Raw genomic sequence first — 14,698 nt, 5'->3', positions numbered from 1 at the left:
GTTTTTCATATGCTGTAACCACTCAATATGTGTTTAAAAATACATAGAAAGAGAGACAGATAATCTGACTGAGAGTCATAGCTATATCTTGTCTGACTCCAAAGTCTACATTCTTCGTAGTATATTACCCTGTAGAGGGAACAGGTAGAAAATTCCAGATGGGAGAATAAGAATAAGCATTTTGTCTGCTAAAGAAAGGTGATGTCCCTTGCATGCCTTAAGTAGGGTTGGGCTGGTGAAGTCATGAAAAAGTAATTGGCTAAAGTAGATGGAAGCTAATTATGTAGGACCTCGAAGGGAGAACTTTAGACCAGATGCCACAGAGACCAGGAAAGCCAGCTAGTTCCTAGACGGAGAATAGCATGATGCTATTCTGCCAATAGTGTGGCTCCAGGCAGCAAAGAGGGGAAGGGTGGGGGTGCTGGAAGTTTACTTAGGAAACTGCCAAGTAAAGTGTGAGGTAATGTGGTCTTGTGCTGGGGGGAACAAAACCAGAAAGTCCAAAGAAAGGATGCACATGGAGGATGCTGGTGCTGGCCGCATCCCTGCACACAGCTCCTGGACTCTGGATGCTGTCCTCTCTACTAGCAGACCCTGCCCTGGCACTAATGCCACTTGCTAAAGCCAAAAGCCAATGTTAACTAAAAATGATTCTGCCTTGAGTAAAAGAAAAAGTAGGTGATGTTTTATTCTAGATAAATCACAAAATAAAATGAATGAGAAAAATATAGCATACCACAGAGTCACTTAACATGTAAGTTTGCAGCTCAGCAAGCCTCATATCCTGTTTTAATGCATGTGTATAATTTACTAAAGATCTAGCAAATTGACTACACTTTTCAAAAGGCTTGACATTTCTGATTCTGTATCTCATTTTCCCCCCATTTTTTTACATCTTTACCCAATGACATGTTTCCAGCTTGAGTGCGATAATGCCCAATCCTTTTACTTAGCAATGTAGACTAGTGCTCTACCTGCTAGGGCATGTCATTATCTACAGCGGTTAATATCTGAACATAAAAAAGTGGCGTCTATTAGCTGAATGGATCCTGAGCAAATCCTTTGTTTATTAAACTAAAAGCTATCATCTGGAGGTCTTGCTGACTTGGAAGGGCTTGAGTCTGACAAATTGTTAATTAACATTGCATGTTCAGCCAGTAGCTAGAGTATTCAGCCAGTAGCATACAAGAATTGCAGTGATATAATTATATCACTAATTACAAAAGAGTATATCATAATGATTAAGAATATGGAATTAGTCCATGTGTGCTGGCTCATGCCTGTAATCCCAGCATTTCGGGAGGCCAAGGCAGGTGGATCACCTGAGGTCAGGAGTTCAAGAGCAGCCTGGCCAACATGGCAAAACCCCTTCTCTACTAAAAATACAAAAATTAGCTGGGTGCAGTGGCGGGTGCCTGTAGTCTCAGCTACTAGGGAGGCTGAGGCAGGAGAATCGCTTGAACCCGGGAGTCAGAGGTTGCAGTGAGCCGAGATTGTACCACTGCACTCCAGCCTGGGCAACAGAGAGAGACCTTGTCTAAAAAAAAAAAAAAGAATATGGAATTGCAGCCAGACAGTCATGGGGTCCAGTCCTGACCTTATTCCTCACTAACTGTATGAACTTGGCATGTTCTTTATCCTCTCTGAGCCTCAGTTTCCTCACTTGGCTGCCAACAGGGCTAGATGGGATACCATTTGGGAAGCATTTAGAACAGCATCTGGCACTTTAAAAATGCTTGATAAATGTTAGTACTTAATCATTATATTAAGCATGGTAGTTTACAAAAAAAAACTCGCTCACATACTAATTTTCTTTGAACCGGTCAGTCCTGTGAAATGGGCAGGAAAGGTGTTATTCTTATCTGATATTAAGTACTGAAGTTCATAGAAGGGTTCAGTAACTGAAGTTAATTAGTGGCAAATCCAGAACTGAAAATCGGGGGCTCTCTCCTCTAGATTTCTTTTTCTTTTCTTTTCTTTTTTTTTTTTTTTTTTTTTTGAGGCAGAGTCTTGCTCTGTCACCTGGGCTGGAGTCGTAGTGGTGCGATCTCGGCTCACTGCAAGCTCTGCCTCCCGGCTTCACGCCATTCTCCTGCCTCAGCCTCCCAAGTACCTGGCACTACAAGCGCCCGCCACCGTGCCCGGCTAATTTTTTGTATTTTTAGTAGAGACAGGGTTTCACTGTGTTAGCCAGGATGGTCTTGATCTCCTGACCTAGTGATCCGCCCACCTCGGCCTCCCAAAGTGCTGGGATTACAGGCGTGAGCCACCGCGCCCAGCCTTGCTCTCCTCTAGATTTATTTCTAAACTACACATATAAAATACAAGACAGAGGAAAGAATCCCTGGCTTTTAGAATTTAAGAGAAGGTTCCTGATAGCAGTAGTTTTCAAATGTCAGTCCATGGACAGTGATCCTACAGGACAGAGTTTTCCTGTGTGTGTCATTTGGATTCTCAGACTGGATGGTGAAATGAGAACATGAGGGTTAGCGCAGTGAACTTGAGATAGAGTTAAATTTACCCACCTTAAGGAACTGCCTTTTACTGTCATGTTACAGCTTTTCTACTTTTTGGTATTGAAATTACCTTATGAAATGATGACAGATCATGGTAGCTATTTTTTGGTTAATGTCTCTATCTGAAGTAAGAGAACTTTGACAAAGACCACTTTGGGTTGCATGTTTTGTTTTAGAAATGTTTCTAGTCCCAAAATAGGAGAATCACTGTTTAGAGTGATTTCATTATTTTACATATTAGTAGTTAAGTATACCATAATACTTAGTTTATCTACATTAAGCCATAAAATCAGGCATTTGGATTTTTATCCAATTTTTTTTCCCTCTTTTTTTGTTTTTAGAGACAAGGTCTTGCTCTGTTGCCTGAGCTAGAGTACAGTGGTGTCATCATAGCTCATTGCAGCCTTGAATTCCTGACCTTAAGCAGTCCTCCTGCTTCAGCCTTCCAAGTAGCTGGGACTGCAGGCACATGCCATGGCACCCAGCTAATTTATTTTTGTGTAGAGACAGGGATCTTGCTGTGTTGCCCAGACTGCTCTTGAACTCTTGGCCTCAAGCAATCCTCCCACCTTGGCTTCCCAAAGTGCTGTGATTATAAGCATGAGCCACTGCATCCAGTCCTCCAGGTTTAATTTTCTTTCTCTTTCTCTCTTTTTAATTATGTAGGTCACTGATGCTTATCTTTTTTAAGTAGCAATCGCAGACCATTGTAGGAATCTTTTGGTAACTCCATCCCCCAAAACACATACAGAAACAATTACAGGTGCAAATTGGCTAGTTCACAAATTTGGTGGTACAGAAGCCCAGGGACGTGTAGGTGGCGCTGGTTGGTTGCTTTATGTAACCCGTTTTCTTTGTTTTTTTTTTTTTTTTTTCATCTTGCTTCTTTTGCCTATTAGATGTTAGGGCTTATATAGGTGAGAGTGGTGTTACAGGAGACTGGGCAAAAGGCTTAATGTCAGGACCTGATGGTTACGCAGAGGTCACTGCACCTTGTGTGGTTTTTCAGGCAGAACAGGAATATGATGGAAGATTGTAAAATATTATTAGAATATATATGTTAGCAAAGAAGTGAGGAAGAGGACTCCTACATACTCCTACATACTCTCAAAGGAGAGTATAAATTGATATAACCTCTTTGGAGGGCGATCTGAAAATATCTATCAACATTTAAAATGCACATACTGGCTGGGCGCGATGGCCCACACCTGTAATCCTAGCACTTTGGGAGGCTGAGGCAGGTAGATCACCTGAGGTCGGGAGTTGGAGACCAGCCTGGCCAACGTAGTGAAACCCAATCTTTACTAAAAATACAAAAATTAGCTGGCCGTGGTGGCACGCGCCTGTAATCCCAGTGACTCTGGAAGCTGAGGCGGGAGAATCACTTGAATGAGGGAGGTGGAGGTTGCAGTGAGCCGAGATCAGGCCACTGCACTCCAGCCTGGATGATAGAGTGAGACTCTGTCTCAAAAAAATAAATACAATAAAAAATAAAATACACATTCTTAGGCCAGGTACGGTAGCTCACGCCTGTAATTCCAGCACTTTGGGAGGCCGAGGTGGGCAGATTGCTTGAGGCCAGGAGTTCGATACTAGCCAGGGCAACATGACAAAACCCCGTCTCTACTAAAATACAAAAATTAGCCGGGTACAGTGGCACATGCCTTTGGTCCTAGTGGGAGGCTGAGGTGGGAGAATCACCTGAGCTCGGGAAGCAGAGATTGGGGTGAGCCAAGATTGTGCCACTGCACCCCAGCCTGGGTGACAGAGCAAGAGCCTGTCCCATAATAAATAAATAAATAATGAAAATAAATGCATATGCTTGCATTTGTATGTTAAGATGTGTACAGGGGTCTTTGTTGTAGCTTTTCATATGAGAAAAATACTAGAAACAACATAAATATCCATTAATATGGAACTGGTTAATCAATTGTGTGGTATATTCAAATGGGAATACCATGCAGCCATGAAAAAGGATGAGTTAGCACTAAACATGATAATATGAAATGAACTCCAAGATGTTATTATGTAAAAAAGAAAGATACATTTTAAAAGGAGAAAATGCACACATGCTTGGGTTTGGATATTTCTAGAGTGTACACCAGCAGCTGGTACTGATGACTGCCTCAGGGTAGGGTCTGGGGAATCAAGGGTCTGCAGGTCTGCAATGGAAGGGATACTTACTTTTCCTTTTTCTATTTATTGTAGTGCCTAAATCTTTTAATCAGGTCCTTGTATTACTTATTCAATTAAAAAAAGAGCTAGTTAAAAGGAGTTAATTTTAAAAATTACTATGCAATATGAGCAAAAGAGGTCAGTGGATATTTAAATTGCCTAACTGCAAGGAGATAAGGCAAAATGAACAGACTTCTTTTTTCCTTTTCTTTTTTTGCCTCATTCTCTAATGTGAGATCAAGGGGCACCTGATGGATTTAAGAACTGGGAAATGAATAAATCAAAGGAAATAGCTTTTTGCACAGCATGTAGCTAGTCTAAGGAATTTACCGCCACAGGCAGTCATAGAGTCAAATATTGTGGCTGGGTTTTTTTTTGGAAGTCTGGTCACTATGACCAGTCATAACATTTGTAGTTATGCAAGAAAAGATAAGGATAATCAAATCTGATGGTGCAGGATGTAAGCTGATCATTGCAGAGGAAGGAATTTCTCCCCAGCCTCCCTTCTTTTTTGGCTTCTCCCAGTGCCTCAGAATAACATTACACAATTAGCTAGGTCTGCTTTGAAGAGTTGACAGTACTTCCTCTGAATCATTAGGTATTATCCACAGCCAAGGGAAGGATTCCAGACCTGACAGAGCAGCAAAGCTCGTAACTCCTTTTTTGCACCCAGAGCGATGGCCCCTTCAGTTCCAAGTTCAGCGTTTTGGCAGGACAGCCCTCCTGCTGCTTTGCTCCTCCTGCCATTCCCAGTGAAGAACATGTTCAAAGGGAAATAATGGGTTTCAGCTCTTCTCCCGTTGAGCTGGCACTCGCGTATAAACAACAAACCCAAGATTACTGAGGAACTGAATAGATATTCAGGAAATAATTCATGCTTTTTTCTCTTTCTCTTTCCTTCTTTGGCTCTGACTAGTAATGAATCCCTCCACCAGGGGGTAGACAGAAGACATAAAAGAAACCAGCACTGACCGATCTCATTTAGGCCCCAGTAACAGATTTCACATTGTTCTAGATCTCATTCATCCATATAACCCAAGAAATGCTGCACCCATGTACTGTCTTATATTTTAAGATCAAGAGTAGGATGTATCAAATTGACTTCGATTTGAGCAAGTAAGTAGAGGTGTAGAATAGTGTAGTATGTCAACATGAGCCAGGTAAATGGCATTAACTAAAATCTACTGCAGATGAGTCCATTCTATTCCTTCCATGTGACTAGTTCAAAGGCAAAACTTTTAGTGTCCAGTCACATAAATAAGAGGACCTTCTTTTTAAAAAGTTTCTCCCCCATGTTATGGAAGCTGGCAACAGGCAGACAGAGTATGTCTGTGTGCATGTATATGCATGCAGGGTGAATGTCCTTCCCTTTTCTGTCAGCCAGCAGCTGGATGACTCCGAGACAACACAGTCAGTGATCTCAGGCCCATCTGGTGGCCACACACAGGGACACAGCTTCTTGCTTGTCCCCCAGACAAGATTCAAAACAGTCACCCAAACAGCCAAAGTTCCAGGAGAAAATTTGTATCATTTTTGTTTGGCTAAATTATGTGTTTAAAAGTTCCAACAGAATTTTTAAAAACATCTCTTATTACATTTAATTATAATTTTAAGGTAATTTCTTTGCTACTCAAACTCTTGGACACCATGTACAACCTTACCTTTGAAGCTTTTTACTTCCAGCATTGTCCAGTAGACTTTTCTGCAGTGATGGAAGTGTTCTAGATCTGTGTTGTCCAATATGGTAGCCACTAGCCATACGTAACCATTGAGTACTCGGAATGTGGCTAATGTGTCTAAGGAACTAAATGTTTAATGTGACTTAATTTTCATTGACTTATAAGCAACAATGCCACCTGAACTTTAGCTTTCGTATATCCTCAGCCCATTTTTACCTTAGCATCCTAGCAAACATTCAGAAGTGACATGACCATTTTCTTCCTTCTGGGATAGAGCATTGGCTCTCTTTATTGTCATGAAGATCTTTGAAAGCAATAAAAAGGTATAATTGGCTGGGCATGGTGGCTCACACCTGTAATCTCAGCACTTTGGGAGGCCAAGGAGGGTGGATCACCTGAGGTCAGGAGTTCGAGACCAACCTGGCCAAAATGGTGAAACCCCATCTCTACTAAAAATGCAAAAAATTAGCTGGGTGTGGTGGCGCGCACCTGTAATCCCAGCTACTTTGGGGGCTGGGACAGGAGAATCTCTTGAACCTGGGAGGCAGAGGTTGCAGTGAGCTGAGACTGCGCCATTGCACTCCAGCCTGGTCAACAAGACCGAGACTCGTCTCAAAAAAAAAAAAAAAAAAAACAGAAGAGGATATCATTTTGCTGTTTTCACACAGCTTTAGGAAAAGTGACACAGACTTTTCATTATGCAAAGGCTCCAGTTTTTACTCAGATTCTGTCATAGGGCCTGTGTTGATACCTAATATCCCAATGGTAACCTCAACCTGCAACAGTAGTGAGGCTTTGTTCTCTAAATGGTATAACCCATAATTTTAGACAATAATAAAAGTGCAAAAATCTAATTTTTGCACAGCCAAGAATAACATGGGGTACTGGGAAATTCCATCAGCAAGCCAGGCAACTTCTTGGCATCAGGGATTGTGTCTTTTATCTGTTTCCTTAGTTCTAGCATAAATTTTAATAAGTGCTTCTCAAATGAGTGGTTTAGTATATGAGTGGATGAATAAATGTGTCTCAGAAGTGATGCTAGTAACATAACATTAAAGAAGCCTCTCATTAAGGCTCCTGGTACTCTAGCAGGTATGTTTATTAGCAGATAAGTTATGGAAAGACACACTGTAAGAAATAGTATTTTGGGCTCATGAAAGAACTCATATAAAAACATTGAAAATTCGTCTATGACTAGTTTGGGTAGTTTGAAGAATAAGTGGTACCCTATGCTTATAAAGTATATGAGTCCAGAAAAAAGTTCTTTTTCACAAAATAAAAATTGTATTTCTCTCTGCATTTATTTATGACAATGAATATCATCTTTCCTGGTCATGCCTTTTCACCTTGCTCTGCCTTTGCCTTATGCTGACAAGACACATGGCATAGTCAGCTGCCTTCCTTCCTTGACTCCTGCTTTAAAATTATTACAGTCAGGTGTATTAAATTACAAACTAAGAGCCTTGCTTTCTGCTTTAAGATGCTTTACAGGATAACCTCAACGTTTCCTTATCCCTGTCTCCTATCTCCATTGTTATCAAAATGATCCATCAGTTTCTTTTTTTTTCTAAATAACTGATTAAAGTTTATTACATTAAAACCATATATCACTTTTATATTGCATTTGCCTTTTCTGAACGATACAAAGTAGAGGCAAATAGAGACACTTCATAAAAATGTTGATTTCCCATTCCTTTCCCTAAGACCCAGCCCTCCCTCAAATGTTCCCTCCCACCCCTTACAGAACTCTGTCCTTAATAAAACACTTAAATACATCATAAATAGTAAATTATGAAAAAAAAAAAAGCAAGAATTGTTTCTTTCCTTCTTGTAAAAAAGAACATGGCAGCAAAGACAGGCAGCCAGAAACTGACTGGGGGTATCTAATATGAAAAGTTATTTGGGGTATGGGCTAACCTACTATCAAGGCAGGGTGCGATAGAGAAGGGATAGAATGGGAATTCAACAATCTGCCTGAGATACCAGGCCCCCTTCTTCTCCTGACAACAGTGGAAGGATCAGATGGAAAACCACAACTCTTGTAGATGGGGAGGAGAGGGCATATGTAGCCCCCATTTCCAACTTCTCTCCATGAAGACAGGGGGGTAGGACGTATGACATAGCAATGACCTCACCGAGGCAAGAATCCACTGTCTCCCCATGAGTTTAAGAAAATATTTGCTGGCCTCATAGATACGGACTGCCTGTTAAACAGACCGAAGTGTCCCCTCTTCACCTTAGCACCACAAACAGGAGAACACTGTTGGAAAAGATGGAAAGAGCAAAAAAAATCTCCTTTGGAGAATGATCTAAAATTCACTTGGTAAGTCTTCATATTTTAGAAAAGCAACCAGAATATATTTCAAATTGCAAAACAGTAATAATCATTATAGCCTGGCAGTGAATAGGATTCTGCCTAGGAAGGGCTATGATCTCCCAACCCATGGCTGCCTCATGTTTTAACAAAAGGGGTAAAGATTACCCCACGTCCCACTCTCTCCATTCCTTTAGCCTTAAGAAATTCATCAAGAGAGGAGGAGTTTAAAGAGGTGCTGCTTCTGGCAGAGCAATCACTACTTTTCTCTTCACAAACACCGTGGTTCTTCTGAGGGAACCCTACGAATAGGCATCTCGTCAACACTTCTGGAGTTTTTATCTGAAACTGGCTTGAAATTTTGTGCTGTGTGCTTTTTCCTTTTTTCAGGAAAAAAAAAAAAAGTTGGGAGGTGGTTAAACACCCTTATCCCCCAAAAACCTTTACAGAGATTACAGGGGTCTTCTTCCAGGGATCAGAGAGAAAGAGGTGGGGATAATGTGCCAGCTAGTCTGTCCTGAGGAAATTAAGAGTCCAGTTCCTGGTGAAAGATGAGGGGAAAGAAAACTGCCAAGTCTAGTAATCTCATTTCCAGCATGAAGAATGGGGGTCTGAAAAAAATTCAGTTGTGGAAGCCAAGGTTAGCCAGTTGAAAATCCATGCCACCTAACTCTGGAGTGGAGGGGATGCTGTGGTCCTCAACTGTCCGAGGCACTAATGCCCATTCATGAGGACAGAGAAGAGGAGGCTCTTCTTTAGGAAGAAGATGGAGAGCCCACCTCGCTTCTTTTACACTCCTTTTTTGATGACCAAGTAGAAGAAAATTCAACATTGCTGGGGCAAGGGCTGACATCTTGGGATCACAGAGAGGCAGAATCTTTTTCCAGGTCTTCTGAGGCTTTGCGCTTAATGGGTGAACTCTGACTCTGCACGTTCAAGTTTTCCAAGGTTGTACTTGTAGTTAGCATATGCAAAGTCTCTCCAACTACAGGTGAGAAACTGGGCTCAGTAATAGGTGAGCCCTCACTGATTTCCTCCAAAGGAGGATTCTGAGGTAAAACATCAGGACGACCAAGGTGAACACCTGGCTCCACTTCTGCCTTTGTTGTCACTTGTGCCTTGTGTTCCTCAGAGACCAATGGCTGGTAAGTAATGCAGGAGTTGCCAATGGAGCCCGTATGCCAAGAAAAAGATGAGCCAGTCCCAAACTTTTTGGAAGAAGAAGGCTTCAAGGAGATCTTCTTAAATACTGCGTTGCACATGAAGCGCAGGAACCGTTCAGCGTAGAAGCCTGGGTGGTGCACTGAGACAGTGTCTCCGTCATGTACCAGGGCTTTCCAAGAGTGCTCCAACTTCTTAAGAAATGTGTAAGACTGTAGAATGTCAATGATGCCAATATAAAGCAGAAGCCTTTCCCCTTTACTACTCTGAGCAGGGATGCCACCCGTATGGTCATCGGTCTCCATGGTGTCGCCCAGTCGAGCCTCTCCCTGGATGGATTCCATGGCTGTGGAGTACAGAACCTTTTGGGGGGTCAGTCTTTGAGTGTCAACTGACACTTGAAGGGTGTCGCTGCTTAAGGGCTCTCGTTGTGCATCATCTATATTGTGGATTGACAGCAAGAGGCTATAGTCCATTATCTTGAAGCTCTGCAGCACCAAACAGTCACGCTGCAGGGTCTTACAGAGAGCATTGTACATGTCAGCCTCCAAAAAAAGACCATCAGGGATGTCTTGTAAGAAGTCTAGGTCTTTAAATGTGGGAAGAGGCTTCTCTCGCTCTTTCTGGGAAGCCCGGCGTTTGTAGGTTGAGCCTTTGAGGTCATATTTGGTATGCATTTTGACCGATCTTGGTAAAAGATTGTTCATCACCACAATCCGAATGTTCTTGCCACCTGCCTGCACACAGTACAATCCATAGAATTTAGGCAGCAACGTCCGAGGGTTCTGGTTGAGGTTCAAGTAGTATCCTGGAAGCAGCTTCTGCAGAAACTCCGCCTCTTTATGTTGGACTGTCTTAATAATGAAGTCATCGTCGCTGGACACGTAGAACAGGGAACCACTAGCTCCAGAGCTACAGAGTTCAATCAGCGGCTCACTGCAGAGGGAGCACAAGTAATCATCCGGCGGAATACCAAATAGCTCCCGAAAGTAGCGGAAGGCAACGGGTGCATAGGTCTTGAAACGAAAGTCATTGTAGTGATGAGCAGGGGTCAGCTTGCTCCCTTCACTGGGGAAGAAGATACTCTCCACCACGTAGAAATCTTGCAGGAGGACATCACGCTCCGGTTTGGTACTCAGGCTCCCCACCGTGTGAGTAATGCCTAACTGGATGGCACCTTTCAAGGCTGATGAGGTTGTCTTTTTGTATGTTGTCTCTCCTGAGGAATCCACACCTCGATGGCCTGTTTTCTTGACGGGCATGCCAGAGGCATAAAGCACCTCGGATGCCATGGGGCCCTTGATTCCAGACGCTGAGGACGCGGCACAGGGAGGGACTCCGGGATCAAAGGCTGGAAAACCGACCGCCAGCGACGGCGGGGAGGAGGCGGACGCCATCTTGGCAGCGCCCTCCCCCCCTCAGCCGCCTGGTTCTCTTTCCATCCGGCGCTTCCTCTTCTCGGAATCGAATCTTCTCCGCGTCTCTTGACAGAACCCGTGTTCTGCGGCCACCTCCCCGCCCCCGCTGGGGCCGCCCTCAGACCCGTGGAGCCGGCTACAGACCCAGGTCAAGGCCGCACCATTCGCCTGCCATGGGGGAGAACTCCCGCCGCGCACCCCCTGCACACGTTTAACCGCTTTCCGCAGGGGAGACGTTCCCTTCACAAAGGATGAAGCTCAAGCTGGCTGCTTGGACACTGCGTCAGGACCAAGCCACATCTGAAAACAAACAAACGAGGCATGAAAAGTCCCAGAGAAGTGAACACCCGCCTCTCTGTCCTCCCTAGCCACGGCCTGTTTATCGCCCAACCCAGCCGCTTCCATCCATCAGTTTTCTTTTTGTTTTTTTCCTTTTTTTTTTTTTTTTTTGAGACGGAGTTTCCCTCTTGTTGCCCAGGCTGGAGTGCTGTGGCGTGATCTCAACTCACCGCAACCTCCATCTCCCGCGTTCAAGCGATTCTCCTGCCTCAGCCTCCCAAGTAGCTGGGATTACAGACATGCGCCACCACGTCCAGCTAATTTTGTATTTTTAGTAGAGATGGCGTTTCACCACGTTGGTCAGGCTGGTCTCGAACTCCCCACCTCAGGTGATCCACCCTCCTCGGCCTCCCAAAGTGCTGGGATTACAGGCGTGAGCCACCGTGCCCAGCCGATCCATCGGTTTCTTCACCTCGTCAACCCATTCCTACCTAAGCCTTTTTTTTTAAATTTCAAGTTGCACCTAATGACTTGAATGCCCTATCATCTCGGTCCTCTAGCCTCACTTCTCTCTTGGTCTCAGAAACACACTTGAAATTCCAATTCATGTATAGAAGCTTTCTCAAACAATACTTCAGTGTGTTATGGAAGAAAGAACTTGGAGCTCTAGGAAGTGTGATAACTGATTTAAGAATCTGCTTGTGCCACTAGCTGACTGTATGATCTTGGGTAAGTTACTCCACATCCCCGAGGCTCTGTTACTGCCTCTATGAAATGGGGAGGGAGGAGTTTAGGCGAATTTACATGATCCTTCCATACTCTAAAACCTATGGAATTAAGAAATAATATCTATTCCCTACCATCCTGTCAAAACCTGTGATAATGACACGCTAACAAATAATGCCGCAAATATATTCTCTAATGAGACAGAAAAATTGTACACTTAATTTATATGAAATTTGTTATGTGTGCTGCTGTGCCCCCAGCATACCACCATGAATGGACAAGTATTTGTGATAATAAAATATTTATAATGGGAATTTGCTTTTGTTTATGGCAGACTACTCAATTTAAACCAACCTTCCTCAGAGAACAAATTTTTTTAAAAACTTGGCTGGATACATTGGAGTCCTAAGAAGTTAGTGAAGAATTAGTACTGAGATCTGGGAAAAGAAAGAAGCACAGAGAGGTGAGCATTTGGGCCCACTGTTGCCTTAGGGACCTCTGCACGTTCCATTAGAGGTAGCTGAGAGTCTGATAAGCTTAGCAGAGTTTTTGACAAACTCAGTAGACTAGGGAACAAAAAAACGGAGTTTGGGGTCTGATAGAGCCATAGTCTGGCAAACTTCCCAAAACTTTGGATTGGGACCCTGAAAGGCCATGTAGCATGGGAGTAAATGTGTATAGAAGTAGACCATCCCTCAGAGACACTGCAATTCAGCTGTGAGTCACCTCAATCCCTGGTGGGATCAAGATTGGCAATATCCCTAGATGTCTATAAAGAGCAAATTTATATTCCTCTTTGGAGAAATAGATCATTGTCCTGGCCCTTAAATTCTCTCTCATTTTTTATGTGTACTGTCCAGAATTCAGGCAGTCATTATTATATACATAAGGAGTCAAGACAATGTAACTGAACACCAAGAGAAACAATAGACAATATAAATGGACTCACAGGGGATCCTGCCATATCTCAGTAATGTCATTCTCTTATACAGATTTTAAAGTAACACTGATTAATATATTTAAAGAAATAAAAGATGAGATAGGCAACTTAAGCAGGAACTAGAAATGCTATAAAAGAACAAAGTTCTACAACTAAAAATTATGATAACAAAAGAAAAACTCAATGGACAAGATTTATGGAAGATTAGAGACAGGTAAAGAGAGAAGGAGGGGAGTAGGAAAATCTGAAGAAAATATGTAGAATGAAGCATAGAAAAATAAAAGTTTAGAAGATACATAAAAGAGGCTGGGTGCAGTGACTCATGCCTGTAATCCCAGCACTTTGGGAGGCTGAGGTGGGTGGATCACTAAAGGTTGGAATTTGAGACCAGCCTAGCCAACATGGTGAAAACCTGTCCCCACTGAAAGTACAAAAATTAGCTAGGCGTGGTGGCAGGCACCTGTAAGCTACTTCGGAAGCTGAGGCAGGAGAATCACTAGAACCTGAGAGGCGGAGGTTGCAGTGAGCCAAGATTGCACCACGGCACTCCAGCCTAGACGACAGAGCAAGGTTCCATCAAAAAAAAAAGAAAGAAAGAAAGAAAGAGAGGGAGAAAATAAAGAAAATACATAAAAAAGAGAAGATAGGGAATACAGTGAAAGGACATAACATGTAGTCCTAGAAGGAAAGGAGAGAGAAAATGAGACAGAAGCAACATTTCAAGGGATAATGGCTAAGAATTTTTCAAAATTGATGAAAGACTTAAAGTCATCGTTTTAAGAATCATTGTAAACCTCAAGTAAGATAAATAAAAACTGATAGTAAAATTCTGCTGGAAGGCAAAGAGAAGATTTAAAGCAAACCAAGTGACGGGGTAGGTGAGGAGAGATTATCCTCGAAGAATGAATCATAAGACTGACAGCTAACTTCTTGACAGAAATAATAGAAGACAGTAGAATAAAGTCTTTGAATTTTGGAATTCTATCCCTAGCAAAAATAACTATCAAGAATGACAAGGAAACAAAGACATTTTCAGGTAAACAACAGCTGAGAGAATTTACCAGAAGCATCCCTGTAATGAAGGGAACACCAAAGAACATTCTCGGGCAAGAGAAAAATGACTCTAATTTTTTAGAGATAGGGGAGGAAATGGAGAGCAAGAGAAATGGGGTAAATAAATGAGTATATCCAAATGAATGTTGTTCTTCAAAAAATGATATTAATGCTATGCTTTGGGATTTAAAAACATAATTGTTTAAAGTCTCAACAAAAATGAGGAGGGATCTAAACAAAATTAAAGTATTATAAAGTCGTTTGCATTTTGAAGTAAAAGTGTTAATGATGTTAGCTTCTTTTGATAAAATTAATTTTTTTTTTTTTTTTTTCAGTAAGCGTCTTGCTCTGTCGCCCAGGCTGGAGTGCAGTAGTCTGACCTCGGCTCACTGCAACCTCTGCCTCCCAGATTCAAGCGATTCTCCTGCCTCAGCCTC

At 42.5% G+C, this 14,698-nt stretch overlaps 1 protein-coding gene across 1 annotated transcript; it reads right to left on the bottom strand.

Annotated features, from left to right (window-relative positions):
- Nucleotides 1–7,461: 7,461 nt before the first annotated feature.
- On the bottom strand, nt 7,462–11,664 carry LOC117086699 (phosphatidylinositol 4-phosphate 5-kinase type-1 alpha-like). The gene has a single exon (XM_033216153.1). The coding sequence runs from the start codon at nt 11,240–11,242 to the stop codon at nt 9,545–9,547; it is 1,698 nt and encodes a 565-aa protein (XP_033072044.1). The 5' UTR covers nt 11,243–11,664; the 3' UTR covers nt 7,462–9,544.
- Between the last annotated feature and the right edge of the window lie 3,034 nt (nt 11,665–14,698).

Source organism: Trachypithecus francoisi, unplaced genomic scaffold (genome assembly GCF_009764315.1).
Source record: "Trachypithecus francoisi isolate TF-2019V2 unplaced genomic scaffold, Tfra_2.0 Lachesis_group10, whole genome shotgun sequence".
In the NCBI taxonomy this organism is placed as follows: domain Eukaryota; kingdom Metazoa; phylum Chordata; class Mammalia; order Primates; family Cercopithecidae; genus Trachypithecus; species Trachypithecus francoisi.
Note: the sequence above shows the minus strand (reverse complement) of the source record. Positions and strands in the feature narration are given on the sequence as shown.